General features: G+C 39.9%; 2 protein-coding genes across 3 annotated transcripts in view; both read right to left on the reverse strand.

The window, feature by feature from the left end:
• mkxa (mohawk homeobox a) overlaps positions 1-17,807 on the reverse strand; it is a 1,121,182-nt gene that overhangs the window by 384,581 nt on the left and 718,794 nt on the right. The window lies entirely within an intron of this gene.
• olfm3a (olfactomedin 3a) lies at positions 1,213-17,528 on the reverse strand. Its single transcript, XM_008307720.3, has 6 exons — positions 17,062-17,528; positions 6,218-6,361; positions 5,606-5,761; positions 4,681-4,900; positions 3,609-3,715; positions 1,213-2,895 (listed from the first exon to the last, which is right to left on the reverse strand). The coding sequence occupies exons 1-6, from the start codon at positions 17,179-17,181 to the stop codon at positions 2,218-2,220; spliced, it is 1,425 nt and encodes a 474-aa protein (XP_008305942.2). The 5' UTR covers positions 17,182-17,528; the 3' UTR covers positions 1,213-2,217.

Consider the following 17,807-nt stretch of genomic DNA (forward strand, 5'->3'; position numbering starts at 1 on the left):
AAAAACGTAAAATACAATCTCTCCATTCTCCGACTCTCCGTCTTTCTGTTTTTGCGTCCATTCGACAGATTCAGAATAGATTCCGATTGTAAAGGCTAATAACAGAATATTGACCCTGGGTGTAAATGTGAGCGCGAACGCGCAGCGTGTTTGTTCTGCGATTGGCCGATGAGCAGTCCCTACCTAACGTCGACCAGGATCGACTCCAGCTCACCTCCAGAGCCTCATAGGATAAGCCGTAAATTTGATCGATGGTCATATGGATTCCGTCGCCGAATCCCATCAAAGACACTTTAAAGGTGCAGTTGATGCATTTTTAAAACAGAAAGGCCGAGGTGCATCAACTGGACACCGGTAATACGCCGTTACTTGTGTGTTCAAATTAACATATATGAATATATCAAACTATCTGGAGACGCAAGCAGTTATTTTACTGGCCGACAGTCACTACCTTACTTCAGATACCGGTGTTTCAACAGCTGTTTTGAGGCTTTAGCCCCGAGCAACAATTTTCTTTTCTATTTTTCTGTATTTGATCCTGGCTCGGAATAATTCTATTGTTTCTAATCAAAACATACCGCATTTACTGAAGCATATCTCCACCCTGCCCTGTCTATTAAGGGCTCAAGCACCTACAGGGATGTGTGTAGCGGCAGACTCGCATCTGATGCCCCTCGCTGTATTAATTAGCGGCCCACCATCCAATCATCTGTGTTCTGTGTCCACCGCGGCCGAGACGATCAATCTCCATTGAGTTATGTGCGTGAGCCATTTTCTTGATTTAATTAAGATCTGCTGACAGTATGTTTTCTGCCTGTCGTTTATAAACTATAATTGTTAGCGCTCGAGCGAGTTGCTGCGGGGGAAGCGCTTGATCCGTAACTGAGCAATTGGTGCGGGAGGATACTGGTGAGGCACGTTGGAAAGAACAACAGCATCCTAGGTGAATTACTTTTTCTGAGTAACGTTCAGGCTTCGCAGGGCTAAAATGTTAATTCTCCAGCCACGCTGGCTAATTATGTAGCTGCGTTTTTATAACTCGGGCCACAGTGAAAAATGAGTCCGCCTTTGTTTCTGTTAAACAAAGGCAGAATCATCAATTATACAGCCTTGTGCCTTGAGTTTATACCACCTTTAAGTTTATACCACCTTTAACTTTAGTTGTTTCTAAAATAATTTGAATTTGTTTTATCAAATAGTAGTTGATGCCTAATTGTACTGTTATATAATATACTGAGAAGGGCTAATGAATTGTGTAAGACACTGGACAAAAAAAAGGACCTCAAGGACCAGTGTCCAAATACTAACCAGAGTGACAGATGGAAAGGCAGGTTAGGGGGATAAAGGTTGAAATTGAACCTGGGCATTTGGATAGTTTGAGGAGCCAAAAAGCTTAGCCCACAATGGGGCCCGTCCCTCATTTTAAGAACCACTGAGCTAAACCAATATTTATTTGATTAATATTTTTATTCAGTGATTGTCACAATAAATTATTAACATATTAACAATGCTGTTTGAAATAGACTTTCATAGAATAACTTGAGGTCATACAAATTTTTTGTTTGATTTAATTGTCTGATCGCACTTGGTATTAAATTTACCATCGATAACCAGCTTTGGTAATGAAATTTATATTTTTATTTCATCTTGATTTCCCAGATAGTCCATGATTTTATTTTTTATAAAAAATACAAATATTCTTCCACAGAGACATACATATTGGCAGTATTTACAGGCCCGTCGTGGTCTACATGACGTACAATCATCTAGCTTTACACGGCACCAATTATACAGAAGTTGTTTTTAATGATACAGTATTTTGTTTTAAAAAGGCCTCGTGACCAGAAAATTCAAACACTAGAAGCAAAACAGATCGAAAAAAACAAAACAAAACAACAAAAACACGTGGTACAGTAAATCACAGATAAAACGTGAACATGCAGAAAACAATCAAGAGTCATTGTCCGGTAGATCACACACTGCAAATAAGGCGAAACAGTCCAAGCAGCAGCAAATAAGCGAGTTTAATGGAAAATATGCAACATGTTTTCCAGTAAGGTATCAAGTCAGCAGTGTCCATGCTCAATTCCACTATGGATCCAGTGCAACGTTAGTGACACCATTGACCAATCGGAACAAAGCAATCTTGGTTGGTTTGAAAGTCCACGTCATCACATCGACATCTTTTAACTGATTTCTGGAAAACAAACGTGAGCTCTAAGAGTCATCATCCGTTTTTATGACATGAAAGAGAGTGACATTGAATATGACTTGGTGCCCATTGTTCCAGGCGTAAAGCGCTCTCTCCCTGGCGTTGTAATCAAGCATGGAGATGTGAAAGTACTGGTTGTGGAAAGGAATGTCGATGTACTCGTACGTGGAGGTCTTGGTCGAGTACGAGTAGTAAACCTTCGCTCCAGACAAGTGGGAGTTGGTGATGTATAGCGTTCCACAGATCATGAATGATTCGCCCGCATTTCTCTTGGAGTATTCGGTATTCCAGGTCTTCAGGACGTGCAGGGTGTCGGGGTCGATCTGGGAGATGACAATGTTTCCTGCGTTTTGATTGGTGGCGTAGACGACCCACATACCCAGCTCATCTGCCATAACGTCGATGTCGGAGTATCCGCCCCACGTGTACGGGTACATGTTGTGGAAGCCTGCGAACTCCAAGGCTCGCTGGGCTAACACGCTGCCTGACTCAAAACTGTACTTGACAATTATGTTGCTCTGGTACTTGTTGTAGAAAAGCGATCCGTTGTAGACGATGTGGTTGGTTCCCTCCCATTTAAATGGCAGGCTGTATGTTCGGGAAACCGCACCTGACACGAAGTCGTCCATGGTCTTGTACTCGCGGACGATCTTGCTGTTGGTGTAGCTGTCCATATACCACACCTGTGTACGACAGCATAAAACAAGTGACTATCAACACTAGGGCCGCGGACATTTACACAGTAGTCTTGTTGATTTTATTTCTGGGAATGACTCAGATGTTGTTAATTGTGACAAGCGTTCCATTAGGGAACGCCGTCTCAAGACTAGAGTGCATTCGTGGAGGCTACAACTTTGGCTCAGACAACTGGTCGCAGCAATATACCAACATTTTTTAATATATATCTAGGAATGTTTATTTATATGGATTAATTGCTATTGTAATAAGTCACGATTAATCGTGATTGATCAACAGTTTCCCTGTGATTAATCAGATACATTTTTATTGGTCGACAACCGTAATCTTAACATAGTTGAGAAATTGACACAAACTTGGTTTTATTATCTAGTTAGCATCGCTATAAGCATGGATTTCCTGGAGCTGCCAGTAGGGGGTGGGCAAGATAAAAAATTTGATTTGTGGTTTGCAGTTGGTTTTTACGTAAGGACATGTAAATAAACACATTATATATACATATGTTTTATGTGCGTTCTGGTCAATTGGGTGGGATTGGGTTTTATTTTCCGAAGCTGTAGGACACGGTTGGGATATGGGGGGTGCGGGGGGGGGTAGTTTGGGGAACTTCGTCTTTAAAGTTTATAATCTAAAAACATTGCTGTCCAAAATTACACAGTGTACACAGTTGAGGGAAACACTGCTGCCATCAATAACTTACCCTGTTGTTTCTGGTGGCTGCTAGAGGATCAGTCATCCATGCACCAAACCGGGTTCCAGATGTCTTTATTGTTACAGGTCCAGTGATTTTCATTAATTTCCCACATGCTGTTAATAAAGAAATGCAGCAATAAGAAGAGCTGTGTTATTTTTTTTTTTCATTACTAGGTTTCTCAAGCCAATTTCATGCATGTGCCACCAGAGACTGTCCTTTGTGCACAACATTTTTTTTTTTTAAACTAGAAGCCAATGCTGGTTGTGGCCGAAAGTAACAACAACAAAAAAAAGGCCTTTATGTTTAGCCCGAAAGCTATGAGGACTAAAAAATATTAAAAGTTCTTTAAACACACATGCAGTGGTTACAACATTAGTTCTGAGCGGATTACTGCAAATTGACATTAATGCTAATTTACAACCGGTTTGATCTGAGCTTAATTAGCTAGTGGCTCCGAGTCTTTAATTACAGCAAGTATGACAATTTTTCTCCAGCGGCAGCGTTCATTAATCTTTGTGAAACAATAGCCTACGTAGACAAGTTCTGCCAGGGACACTTCTTTATTTATTGTGTCCGGAAGACTCCGGGAATGTTCTTTTCACTGAACCTTTGTTCTGTGTCCTCAAAGCTGTGCAAATGATGTATGACCTCAATGACCTGCTCTGGTTAAGGAGTAGAAGCCACATGCACGGAAAGTTTTTGGTATTTTTTGTACTATGGCAGTGTGATGCAGTTATTCACTTCTGACTTGATAAGGACAGAAATGCCCTGGAAATAAACTGCTATTTTCGATGCGCAATATAGGCCTTAAATTGTGTGCAGTGTTAAATTGCCCAAAGCAAACATGGACGTTTGACGTGTTTTCATATCAGCAAATGTTTGTGATTATCTTTCCATCTCATATATCTTTCTGTGCTCATCATATATGCATATTTCTGCAGAATTTGAATAATAAACTCTTTTAACAGAAGGACAATAGTTATATTCCCATCATAACGATATTGGAGAGAGAAATCATGTCAATGACAGTTAAATATATTTTTTTTACTACAAAGTAAAACCTTAGCTAACTACTTACTTAGTTTGCCCATGCAACTGCGAAGCCTGTTGTCCAATCGCAGGACTCGCTGGTACAGCTCGTCGTAGTCGTAGGCCCCGAGTTCTTCTTGGATGCCTGTTAAGACAGCTGACAGGTTCCTGATTTCCTCCTTAAACTGTGAGATGAGCGCGGCATCCATCTTGTACTGTTCTAGCACGGGGATCAGCGGCTTCAGTTCGTCCATCTTGTCCTGAAGCTCCTGCAGAGCGGCAGACAGTTGCAGAAATTGAAAACACAGGGAGATCGGAAAAAAGAGTATAGAACATAGTATCCTAAGCCAAATCGCAATGCACGAAATAATAGGATCTGTTGATGGTCAGCGATGGCGCTGTTATTTTTTCCATCTGATTTAGTGCCTGTTTGCTTTTGTGACTTTACTAAATAAAGGCAATACTAATATTTAGTCACAGTATTTATAATATTGTAACACGTTATTCACGGTGCATTTACCCCACACCAGAGTTGTTGTTTTTTTTACCCCTAACCCTATTCACAAAATCATCTTTTTACTAATAGAGGACAGGGGTCACCAACTATATTTGTCGGAGGGCTCGAAATTTTTCTGGACAGACACCGTAGCGGCTGGACACTCAAATAAACAACTAATTTTTGTCTAACATTATTATTTGATGTTTATTTTAGAACCAAGTTGCGGCCCGAATTGGACTGTTCTGTGGTCCAGAATTGTCCCGCGGGCCACTAGTTGATTATCACTTAACCACTGTATTTATTGAATTTAACGTCTGTGTTGTTATTGCTTGCCAAAATGTACCATTTGTATTTATTAGCTTTTATTTTAAAACATAGACAACTGACTAGGACGTAAATATAAACGAAAAATGTCTTTAAAAAAACAAGACATTGGAATGTGAACAGAACACAATACAACATGGCTGTCCGTTACCTGGAAATTCCTGGCCATGATGGATTTCCTGTCATCCTCAATTTGTCTAAACTTGGTCCTCAGGCCTTTCATCTGATTCTCCATCTTGACGACGTATTGAAAATCCCTTTGAGTTCTCAGATTAAGAACTTCAATTGACTGCGACATGTTCTGCACCTAAAATGAAATTAGACCGGAGACTGTGACAGACAAATGCACTAAGCAGACAGTAAATTGTTGAATCCGTAAGAAGCCTTTTTTTTTCGTTTTCCTGTTGAATCCGTAAGAAGCCTTTTTTTTTTTTTCGTTTTCCAGAAGCTTTACAATTTTGGTGCATTTGTTTCGCAGCAGGCAGTTTTATGAGGTTTTCCTCATTGAAACTCAGCTCCTCTGTCCCCGAACGTGTTGCAGTATATTGTTTTAAAAGGAACAAACATGTCAAAAACTCGCTGCAGTGTACCTACATTAAATAGTCATTATAAAGCATTTAGCTTTTGTAATGCTCATAATGCTCCTCAGGAGTCGTAAAAGCTTTCTATCCCTTTATATTTATCTTTTCTTTTTTTATATATATCTGTTTGTCTGCTTATGTTTGTACAAAATACACCAAGGCGATAAAGTACGCCCATTTACCTTCTCTAGTAGCTGACGGAGCTGCCTGCTCTTGGCATCTCTGGAGCACAGACTCTGTTCTGGCGCCACCACCGTGCAGATGCAACGCCCATCAGCGTCCTGGGCCGAGCTGTAAACCTGCCAGCCCTCCTTTGGTCCAATAGTCTGCAAGTACAGTTAATGTGCATCTTAGTTAGACAAATGAATTACTTTACGAGTTCTGGTTTGAAGTCTATTATGTCAACTCTGTGATATTATACTTTTATTAGACTGTTGCTGGCCAGCAATACGGGATTGGCAATCAAATACTCCTCAGAGTGGAGGCAGATTGGATTACAACTCCCTCCCTTCCACTCACCCCCCCCTTCTATTTGAAGTGAAATGAAATATAATTTATAAGAAATAATATTCAAAATGGATTTCATCTTAATGAACCTTTGTGTGAGTTGGAATATCTAATGTGATGCAATCTAAAATCTTTAATTTGTAATGTTCTTGTTCCAGCCCTGAAAAGACTAATACAATTTTTCTGTCCTTACAAAATCAGTTCTGTTAACAAAATAATAGTAGTTAGGGATAGATTTTATTTAAAAGAATATTAAATGCATTAGAGAATTTTTTTTTATTTTTATTTTTTACTTAATTTTATGTCCAAAAACGATCCAAACCGAAGGCACATTTATTCATTTCTCCTCACAAAGGAGGAGGTTTTAACCTAAAAAGTGAACTGCCTATCTAAGCTTGCAGAATTCACCAGAAAAGCATTTTTATTTAAGCTTATTAAAATTCCCTTAGAGGCTTAATTTATAAAAAATAAAAATAAAAAAAAAGAAGTAAAATATGGGGTCACAAACTATTTTTGTCTGAGGGCCAGAATCTAGAAAGGCACCTTGGAGGCAGGACACTAATATGAAATATAAATCACATTTTTGTCCAACATTTATATTTTCGAATATAGCCATGGGCCAGATTTGACAATTTGGCAGGACCGAATTCAGGCCACGAGCCACCAGTTGATCATAGATGTTGAACATTAATTGCAATAACCATGCAACCAGTCATTTGTTTGTTTTACTTAATATGGCCGTGTTCTCTGTTGGGAAACTGCAGCTCGAGGGCAACAGTGGGTTCACAGTGTTGTTCAAAGACGCTAGTCTGTTAATACCCCCCTCCCCTCCACGAAAAAGAACACAGCAACCCAAAGCCACCCAGCGGCGCTGTACCTTACTGCACAGCAAATGCACACCGTCACATACAGTATGCCGGTCACGGGCGAAACGCAACCGGTTGCCAAGAAACATTCATGTTCCTTCTGCTCAATCTTGTGGTTTCTTAGGTGTGAAGCACAGTGTTGTGGAACCGCCAGCCAAACAATATTCGGTGCCAGCGCAATATGTTCAGAGTCAAACCCACTCATCAAAAATGGACCCTGCGGGGGTTAAGGCTCGGTGTTGCCATGTATTGTACGAGCAAATGAAAAACGCACCTAGTTATCCTACAGCTGTTCTTTTGCTTAGCAATCATTAAAAAACAACAACAAACAGTTTAATATAATCTCACGATAAAATAAAAGCACCTGCGACCCATTATGGTTCATTATAATTATTTGCTTTCGCAACCATGAATTTTTCCTTCAGTTGTTTTCAAGACGATCAGAGTGCAGTTGCAAATGAACCCACACTGATGGCACAGAACAAAACAGATGTTTTCCATTCAACAGTGAAACTGACTGTTTTAGTATGCACAGCCGGTCAATGGCAGTCAAAAACTTTTGACCCCTGTTATCGCCGAAGAGGGCTGGAGCATAAAGCGTATTTCGGAAATGTGCTACATAACAAAATGAATGGGAGAAAAAAAAAAATATATATATATATAAAAAAAATCACTTTTATTTACATCCTCAATGTTGCCCTTTTTTTTTTTTCATGAACATTTATTCTATTATAATTAAAAGTAATAAAAAATGGTGCAATTATATATATATATATATTTATATATACAATAACAGTTAACTCACAATTTCCCATTTACAGACAACGCATTAAACAAGAAAACGTTCCATATCCGCTGTAAAACCCAGCGAGTTAAGATAAGGCCGACCCATTACCATTAATAATGAACGATCATGACTTTGTTTCTTTTATTGCAGCTCACAAGGTCAGGTGGGAAAAAGAAAAAAAAAAAAAAAAAAAAGAGGGCCCGACTTTTCATTCCTTTTACGAGGCCTCTGAATTGAACTGTAAATTACCTTAAACTCACCATGCCCGGTGAAATCAAGAGTGACATTAACAGAACGCTATATAATGTTCGAGGCCAATGAGAAATAACGAGATGGCAAAAAAGAAAGATGAAACAATCGGATATGAACTGCTCAGCTGTATATTTTATTGTCATCGAAATCCCTCCCTGCTTTTTTATTTCTGCGTCTAATAATAAGTGTTTAATAAGTGTAATAATTAATATTGACATATCCAGCCAACCTCCCCCCCAAACCATTACTTATATATACCTAATCTGCTGCTTCCTTTTTAAAATATTGTCATATTCCAGCAGGATGCCCATTTTAAATTTGAAGATTTGTCTGCAAATTCTTATTGAATTTTTCTTACACTAGGTGGCAGCAAGTGAATATGAAAACTTGGACATGGCGGGATGAAGATCTTCGTGCGTCTTTCTTCAGTTCCTGTGAGTATATCAGTGTTGTGTTCAACTAAACAGGCCAGAACTAAACACCAAGTAAGTCAATTCTGAGTAACTTGAAACTAGAAGATAGCCTTTGTTTTTTGAACACATGCAGTGTTGTCAAAACTTCCCGATGGTCTTATATGAGCATGTTATATATTATATAACACTACACATTCTGCAGACAGAGTGTAAAACTCCACCATTGGTCTGTAATGGGGGTTTACAATCCTTATGTAGGCCATGGGAGTACTGCAGTTCTGCAAAAATATAAATGTCTTTCGTGGCAAATTTGTGGTCTGGTGGAGAAAACATGTTTTGTAAGAGAAAGTTTTTGTCTTATATATACTTTATTTTCTTGCAATTCTCTCTGATAGAGAACTTTGGGTCTCGACGAGACAGCCCAGACTTTATTTTCTTGCAATTCTCTCTGATGACGAGACAGCCCACCAGCTGGGTTGCCTCTTTTGCAGTAAACAAGAAACAGTGTCAAAAATGGACTGCAGGAAATAATGAGCTTGGTGTGAAAGGACAATCGTTAGAAATTCCAAGTGCAAAACTTGGAGCAAAAAGAACCCTATTACAATTAATGCAAAGGGTTACAAAAAAATTCTCATTAAAATATACCTGAACTTAACAAGTCCAAAAAGATCATGCATTGGGCAATGGTGTCAGATGATGTTTATAAATGGCCACGGCACTCCTAGAAACTTCACATGTTTTGGACCTAATTGTAAAAATAGATGTACCTATGCATTTTATAAATAGCTTCACAATAAGGCCCATAAAACAAAATCAAATAAGTTATTGCGTGATTTCCCTACGGAGCGACGTAACTCGATTTTCGACGTAAGTACGTTTATCACTCACCTAAATTTCACTTTAAATTCAGGATGGTGAAATCTGGGAGGTAGCAACATGACCACGAAACACTGTAGGTCGAGGACGTCATAAACCACCGGACCCCCGTGTACAAAGTGTTTCTGTTTAAAACCCATTATATAATTCAATTTTTTTTTAACCGCTAGACTCATAAGCCATTCGAAAACGTTTCCTTTGTGCCAAAGAAGCTAAAACTCTGTAACAGCGCCGTCCTGCCTCTGACAAAGACCCTAACAAATGCTGTCTATCCAGCCATCTATCAACCTGTCCAAACAAAAAGCCACCCGGGTATTGGAGGGAAGTGGAGTGGAATGCGATGTCAGTACTGTAACTGATGACCGTACTCTTTAAAGGATTTAACATTTTGCCTCTAATGGTAGAGGAAGATGAACTCACATGTGCAGCCAACACTGTAGCCAGACTGATGCAGCCATTTGCGACAGCAATGACAAATGATAACAGTCCTTAAACACAACAGCAGAAAAGCATTCTCGGCAGCAGTTATCCTGAGACCAGAAAGGCTTTAGACAGAGATACAGATAAAGGGTTGACGCAGTCTCCAGAAGCTAGAAGGGGGGAGGAGGGGGCAGCTAAAGTGAAAAGCCATCATTTTATTCAGATGTGACTGTGATGAAAAGCCCGCAGGGAGATTAATTTCCCAGTAGCATGCCACCTTCTTGGCTTTTTTTTTTGACCCCAGCCAGGGGAAGATTGAATAGATAATTGTCTGAGAGCTTGAATTATTCTGCCCCTAAATGTCTCTGAATCATCTTCAGCATTATTTTGTTCACACCTTTATTTTTTTTTTTGCTCCTTCTCTACGGTGAGTTTCAATGAGTTTCCTAACAAAGCCATAAACACCATGGAGGAAAATAATGGAGTATCAGTTGGTATCGATATATAAATACTCACACACGAGTATCGATGTATTGAAAAACATAAACATAAAACTGCCTAATATACTAAAACATAACAATATAATTAAATAGCGAATTATAGAAAAAGTGGCTAGGGCATTATTTTCTATCTAACTAGAACAGTGATTCTCAACCACTGGGTCATGGCCCATTCAAATATCATGAGGGATCATTAGCTGTAGTGTGAAATATTATCCAATTTTTTTATTTATTTACCTCCACTAGGTGGCTAGAAAAATTTTAAAAAAGAAAGAGTCGCAGGTCATCATTTACAGTATGTCTTTCTTCAATTCCTGCCAGTACATTAGCATTGTGTATAACAAAACTGATCCAAGTAAATTGTGAGGTCAGGTCATTTTACTACATATTCTTTGACCTTTTGTTTGGCGTTACATCGTATAATTTGTCAAATGTTAAATATCCATCCATTTCTTGCGAAGTATCACAAGCATCATTTCATTAATAGAAATACAAATAACTGTATTAGTACGTGTCTGCAGAGAAAACCACCCCTCCGAAGAAACCTGCCAACAATATGGACATGTTTTTACATTTGTATACTGTACGTGGTAATGTACTCATTAGTACTGTGTGGGCAGAAGTTAAACGTATACATTTAAGCTGCAGCCTGGAGTTCCCTCTGGTTCTAGAACTGCAGTAGCGAGATCTACTTCACTAAATAAATAGCACCAGAATGCAGTTTTTTGGTGGAGTTGCTGGTACCATCGCATTAGTATGAACAGTGCGTCGCAGGTGGTTCTTTGAAGTCAGACTAGGATTTATTTGCTGTAACTACTTTTTTATACTTTTACTCCCCCTAATGACTGGCCTCTCAGCAGCGCGTGCCTAAAGGTGTTTCTTTAAATCAAGGCTGAATAAATGACCTGGAGCCTTAGATATACACAGGTTTACTGCAGTTTCTGTACTCATGGAGTAAGTGTGAGGTCTATGAATATTTCTCATGGGCTGAACTACAACATTATAGCCAAGGCAGATTGATAAAAACATCATAAATGCGTGTGAGAATTTAAGTCACTCAACATTTATTAATTCCCCCGAATCCTTCAGGGCCGGGTGTCGGTGTTTACGTTCCGTCCATCGTTGATTATTCCTCGAGTTATTAAATATAAATGCTCTGTCACACATTACAGCTACACATATATACTGTAGCAAAACACAAGACCCAGGCAAGTGAGATGTCTCTTTTAATGATCAGTGTGAGCACAGACAGCACCGTTAGTGAGAGCGAATATTTATGCCGACAACATGTCCCCCTCACATCCGCAGACAGCTGTTAGTCGGGTCGTCCCCCAGCAGGAACAAATGCCACAAACTGTTTACTGCTTCCCACAGCTTCACATTTCATTGCGTAAGGAACCGCATAAGACCGTGTCTCAGTCCGTCCTTTCAGTGGACAGAGTCAGCTCATCGCCACAGTCTGATACACTCAGGCGTGTCCACGATCAACGTCTGAATAAGATTGCGTAATCTATATGACAATCACATAAAATTGAACTGATCCGTTCATAGAGAAGAGAGCCTCGACTCCACTAGACCATTGTTTCTCAAAGACTGGGTCGCAACCCTCAGGTGGGACGCAAGAGGTTTTTTTCGGGGTCGTCTCGCATCATGTTTTTTAGTAGTTTACGAATCATGTCTATTGACTGCGGACCAGTAATACTGCGCCATTGTTGAAGGATCATTACATTTTCAAAATAAAACGTCTTTTAGACTTTATTCTGTTAGTATCTGAGTCTGAATGACCTATTGGTTTGAAATTTTAATTTTAATTAAAAGAAAAGCAGAGTCTGAATGAACTATTGTTTTGACATTTTAATTTTAATTAAAAAAAAAGTAAAGGGATATGACTGGATTATTTTTGAATGAAGTAAATTAAAAACTGAAGTTTATTTTTTCACTCCGGCTGGGCAACTAATGACCTATGGACCAGCGCTGGTCCCCGGACCACGGGTTGGGGACCGCTGCACTATACATTAGTAAAGGGATATGACTGGATTCTTTCTAGATATTTTTGTCCCTTAATGCTAGCAATTAAACTGTTCACCTTATACTGTGTAAAAAGTAATCAGTAAGTTATAGAATCAGAAATTTGGCTATCGCTCTTCACAGGTGGAGAGAGTAAGTCTCAGGCAGAGGAGCAACAGTACGAGAGCACCGCCGTGATGCACCGCTGCACAGCTGCCCCATCAATCACGACTGAGTTAGTGCTGTCATTTATAAAGCCAGCCAATACTTTACAGCATTAAGTAATGGATTAAAGCCAACCCGTCAGTGTAATGAGAATGACATAAATGGCGGTAACAATGCGAAAGAAAAAAATCGCTGGCTGGTCGGTTTCCACTTCAATTCCACGTTACATTTGCAAACATGTGGGTTATTTATCAACCTATAACGAAGCCGGCCACCAGGTGGAGTCCATATGTTTCCTTGTTAATTTTGGAAGTAGATTTTTAGTCATTGTTCGAAGCATTTTTAATTAAAAAAAAAAAACAATCTGCCACACTTCTGCATATCAATTACCTGTAGACTGTGGGAACGCGTGTAGCTTAGCAACAATGATGGACTTGGTCGGCGAGGTACCAGCCCATGTGTTATTATTTTTTTCCCCTCATTAAGAACTCACATCGTACCTGTATTTACACGTATGATAAAACTATATAACGCGCGTGATGTGTTTGCGCCACTGAACTTAACAAGCATGCTTTATACTGTAATGATCTCTTAGCCCACGTGAGTTCATGAGGGCAAATGTATTGAAACGTTCTCTTTGTCTTGCGGGCCTAGCCTCACCCAAAGATATGTGTCTGCTGGAGTGCTGGTGATGTAATTACAGTAATCATAAAAGGGGCAACCGATAGCGATGGCTGTAACTACGCCCCTGGTAGTTTTAACATCAGGTTTCCACTCCTGTAATTATGCTTATTCCATTATTAACCGAGGCACATTCAGCCAGAGAAGTTCGAAATCGGTGAAAGTCTTTTTAGGTCGTGTTAATCACAGTCTTAACTGCCAACCGTAACTGTTTAATGCATGGACGTGATCATAATTTGATAGCTGTTAGATCGAGATGCAGTGGTAGAGTTGAGAAAATCTCAAAAGTTAAAAATAAACTGAGCAAAGATGATGTTTATCTTTGCAACTCAAATACTCAAATTCGACGTTAAAAATTGATTCAAACGTCACGGGAGTCGTAGTTTGATAAAAAAAAAAAGACAAAAAGGCCTATTATCTGTGGCTTTGCAGGAAACAAAATTTCTTCCTTCCAGGAAAACCAAAACAGAAACAATCTGTGGAGTTATTTATTTTCCCTCTGTTGACTTTGACACAGCCACTGCTGCTTCTAACGTGGAGCACACAGCAGCACAGCTAATGATCCTCCCGTCAGTCTCAGGGCTAGGTTTGCTTTGTTTGTGTTGACACATTGTTAGAAGGTGTCGTCCTTAATTTGGCCAGCGGTGGAAAAAGTGAAATTCGAATTGTTCGGCTTGTGTTTTCTTTTTCTTTTTTTTTTCCCCATCTCTAAATATTTGTGTGGACGTGTACTGCAGGTGTGCTTCTGCAGTATTTCCCATCTTTTTGTTATGCATCTGTGCCAAGCTGTTTTTTTTCCCCCCACCAAGCCCAAGTATATAAACCCTCATAAAGGCTAATGTTTACTGATAAAGAAAATACAAAAACGTTCATTTGGGGAGCGGCGTGACGATGGGTGGGAAACGAATTTAAGCGAAAAGGTTTCATAATCATTTTCTCCTGCGGAACGTCGCGGCTCTGATGACATTGTTTTGATGTGTAATCAAAGCACCCCAGCAAATGAGGCCCGAAACAATTCTGTGATACAGGAGAAATTGGTGATAGAGGCTGTGTGTGTGTGTGTGTGTGTGTGTGTTGTTTTACAATGAAGGCACCTACGGTAGTAGATGAAAAGGCAGTGCAAAGAGCTGCAGGAAGCTAAGCTAATAACCCACGGCCAAAGTGCACAACTGTTAAAACAAACAGCGCTGAGCATTTCAAATTCACGTTCTAAGTTTGATCACGTTGGCTTCATCTGTTGTCTCGGACTTCCTTCCAGTCTGGGGCCCACAATCATTCCAATAATTTCCCCAGTGTGGGATCCATAAAGTTCAACCTTAACCTACATCTCCATCTCCATATCCTTATGTCCACTCTAATCTCGTCATATTCTGGCAGTGAATAAAGATACAATATAGAACTAGGTCTTCTTTTATGAATACGCCTTGTCAGGTACAGTGACATCAGCAATCCCATTTAAATGAAAAACCTCAGTAAAGCTGCATGTGGTACACTGTACATTAAAGGGCTGTTCCGTATATTCCAGCTGAACAGGGACACTGAGACGCGTTTGTGATCCTCAGTCATCTATTTTGACAGCGTATTCTATTCTGATTGGAACAACAACAACAACCAACCAAAAGTGGGTTTAGTTGATTAACAAATAAGAGAGAGAGAGACAGAGAGTTTAAACCAATACACATTTGGCTACAAATTGCCTGCTCTGTTGAAATATTTAAAGCAAGGATGACTGCTAATTAGGATTCTAAATTATTTGGTAAAGAATGCTAATACCTGTACTATAGATGTTGGGTACTGTGATAATTATGTTATAATGAGCTGATAATGTTAATGTGGCTAGATAATGAGACACCATAATTGATGCTATGTAAAAAAAAATTAAAATGTCGGATTGCATTCGATGGTAGAAAATACATCATCAAATCAAACATCAAATTCCTGAACTCTATTAAGCCTCCCTTCTTTCTCCAATCAATGTGGTCTGTAGATGCAGCGTACAACGTCGTATTATTAAAAAAAAGAGCAATTTACTCTGTAATTACTCATTAGATAATATTACTTTAAACATGTCCTTTTTTTTTTTTTTTTTTTTCAAAATAGAAAGGCTCAATAAAGACGGGTCGTGTGTGCTGCAGAGGCGGCGTCCGCCAAATTGATTTTGTCACATCACAGTCAAAGGAAATCAATAGTCTCATAAGTTAAACGGCTCCATTTTGGATACACTATTTTAACGTTTTAAACACCTGTCGGTGTGCCTGCGGGGGTGCTGACGGTGGTGGCGCGGGGGGGACAGCAGCATCCCAACCTCGTGCTGAAATGAGCAAAGCCTTGTGTACGTCGTGTGACACTCTGTGAGCGACAGCTTCATAATTTCCAGCTCGGTGTAATGGCATGAAAGGTTTGTCTTTTCAGATAAATTTTTTTTTTTAGAAAAGGCCTTTGGGGCCATGTTACCAATTTACATGCAGCTCCCACACAAGTCATATCTCCCACTCTTCAATGGCATCTATTCACATAATTGCAAAAAAAAAAAGAGGAGCGAACCGAAATGACATGGATTAAAAAAAAAAAAAAAAAAAAGAGGAGCAAATCGAAATGATTATGGATCAAATGTGCCGCTGCAGAAATGTGTGAAAACGACACAAATACACTCCAAATTGATATCAGCATAAGGTCTGCTGGGATAATGAATCACCAGCACGTTGACTGACCTGTGACATCCTCACTGAACCGAGGCCGTCAAATAGAATTATTTCAAGTAGTGCACCAATCAGTCAAAAGATACAGGATTGGACTGACGTTGAACGAAGAAGCCAGCGCGTTCACAACACTAATAGCCCCGAGTATAAAGACAAAAAAAATACAATCAGAGTCAAACCAGTGACTATATTTCACGGCTTTTAAAAGATTAATAACGAAAGAGAGATCGAGCCGTTTCGTCTCCCTACTGAACGCGCAGTGAAGTTTCAGTACCAGGGTGGTGGACAGCTCCACATCCCTGCAACAAAGAAACACGACGATTCCTCCGGTATTTACGATATTGTGGGCTCAGTTCACGGCTGCGGTTCCGGTTCTTCCCTCTTAACGTCAACTCAGAACTAAAAGTCCGAGAACATTTGGTTTGATTTCACTCAAACCCGCTTAGAATGAAAGGGTTAAAGATTTCACTCAAACCCGCTTAGAATGAAGGGTAAAAAAAAAACAAAAAACAACCTCGGTACAATGTTTTTCTAGATAGTAGAACTATTATCACCAGACAGTGTTTTATCTCTGTCCGGTACTTATCGTGATAATTTCGAGAGTATTACTATATACGACGATTGATTTTCAAACTCTCCGCGTTGCAGTGATATACAATATTATTTGGTTGAATCCATCGAACTACATTACCGTACGTACCGACATCAGAATCGACAACTGAGACAACATGAAACCGCGGGGACTTTGCAATGAAGTTTGGCGTAGAGCCTCCTCCCGGAGTGACACCACACACCGTCAATCCCGAGCTCCAAGCCGTTGCTCTAACATCAAATCGTTCAATGAGCCACTCACCAATGAGGGATACAATCCGAAAATGGTGAGGGAAAGGACGGGATACAAGACGCTCAGCGGGACCCGCATGCTGACGAGCTGTGACCAGCCACTTCTTCCCGAGCTGCAGTCCTTCAACATTCAGCTTTCACTTTCTGCTCCCCGTAACTCAGCGTCTTTCCGTCTCCGTGGACCCGAAAAGAGAGCGCTCCAGCGACGGGCACAGCGACCGCACGTTCACCGGCATCACACCCACACTTGCCCGGTGCTTCTGCTGAGGGCAGTGGCGAAGGGGAGGGGAGGGAGAGAAAGAAGAGAAAAAAAAAAGTTTGAGGCGAGGTGGGAAATATTCAAATTCGATTCCGTTCGAGCAGACTGCAGGGGAGGCGCAACAAGCGTGTGACATCACTAGATGATCTGCCTGTCTGTTTCCCCCTCTATCTATCTATCTATCTATCTATCTATCTATCTATCTATCTATCTATCTATCTATCTATTTATCTATCTGTCTGTCTATCTATCATCCATCCATCCATCTATCATCCATCCATCCATCCATCCATCCATCTATCCATCCATCCATCCATCCATATATCTATCTATCCATCCATCTATCCATCCATCTATCCATCTATCCATCTATCTATCCATCTATCCATCCATCTATCCATCTATCCATCCATCTATCTATCTATCTATCTATCTATCTATCTATCTATCTATCTATCTATCTATCTATCTATCTATCTATCTATCCATCCATCCAT

This window comes from Cynoglossus semilaevis, chromosome 3, assembly GCF_000523025.1.
Source record: "Cynoglossus semilaevis isolate Cse_v1.0 chromosome 3, Cse_v1.0, whole genome shotgun sequence".
Classification (NCBI taxonomy): domain Eukaryota; kingdom Metazoa; phylum Chordata; class Actinopteri; order Pleuronectiformes; family Cynoglossidae; genus Cynoglossus; species Cynoglossus semilaevis.

Coding starts and splice junctions, on each gene's coding strand:
- olfm3a (XM_008307720.3), bottom strand. CDS start 17,181: ATGTTGAAGGACTGCAGCTCGGGAAGAAGTGGCTGGTCACAGCTCGTC. Junction 4,901..5,605: donor TCATGGCCAGGAATTTCCAG/GTAACGGACAGC, acceptor GCCGCTCTGCAG/GAGCTTCAGGACAAGATGGA. Junction 3,716..4,680: donor CAGTTGCATGGGCAAACTAA/GTAAGTAGTTAG, acceptor CTTTATTAACAG/CATGTGGGAAATTAATGAAA.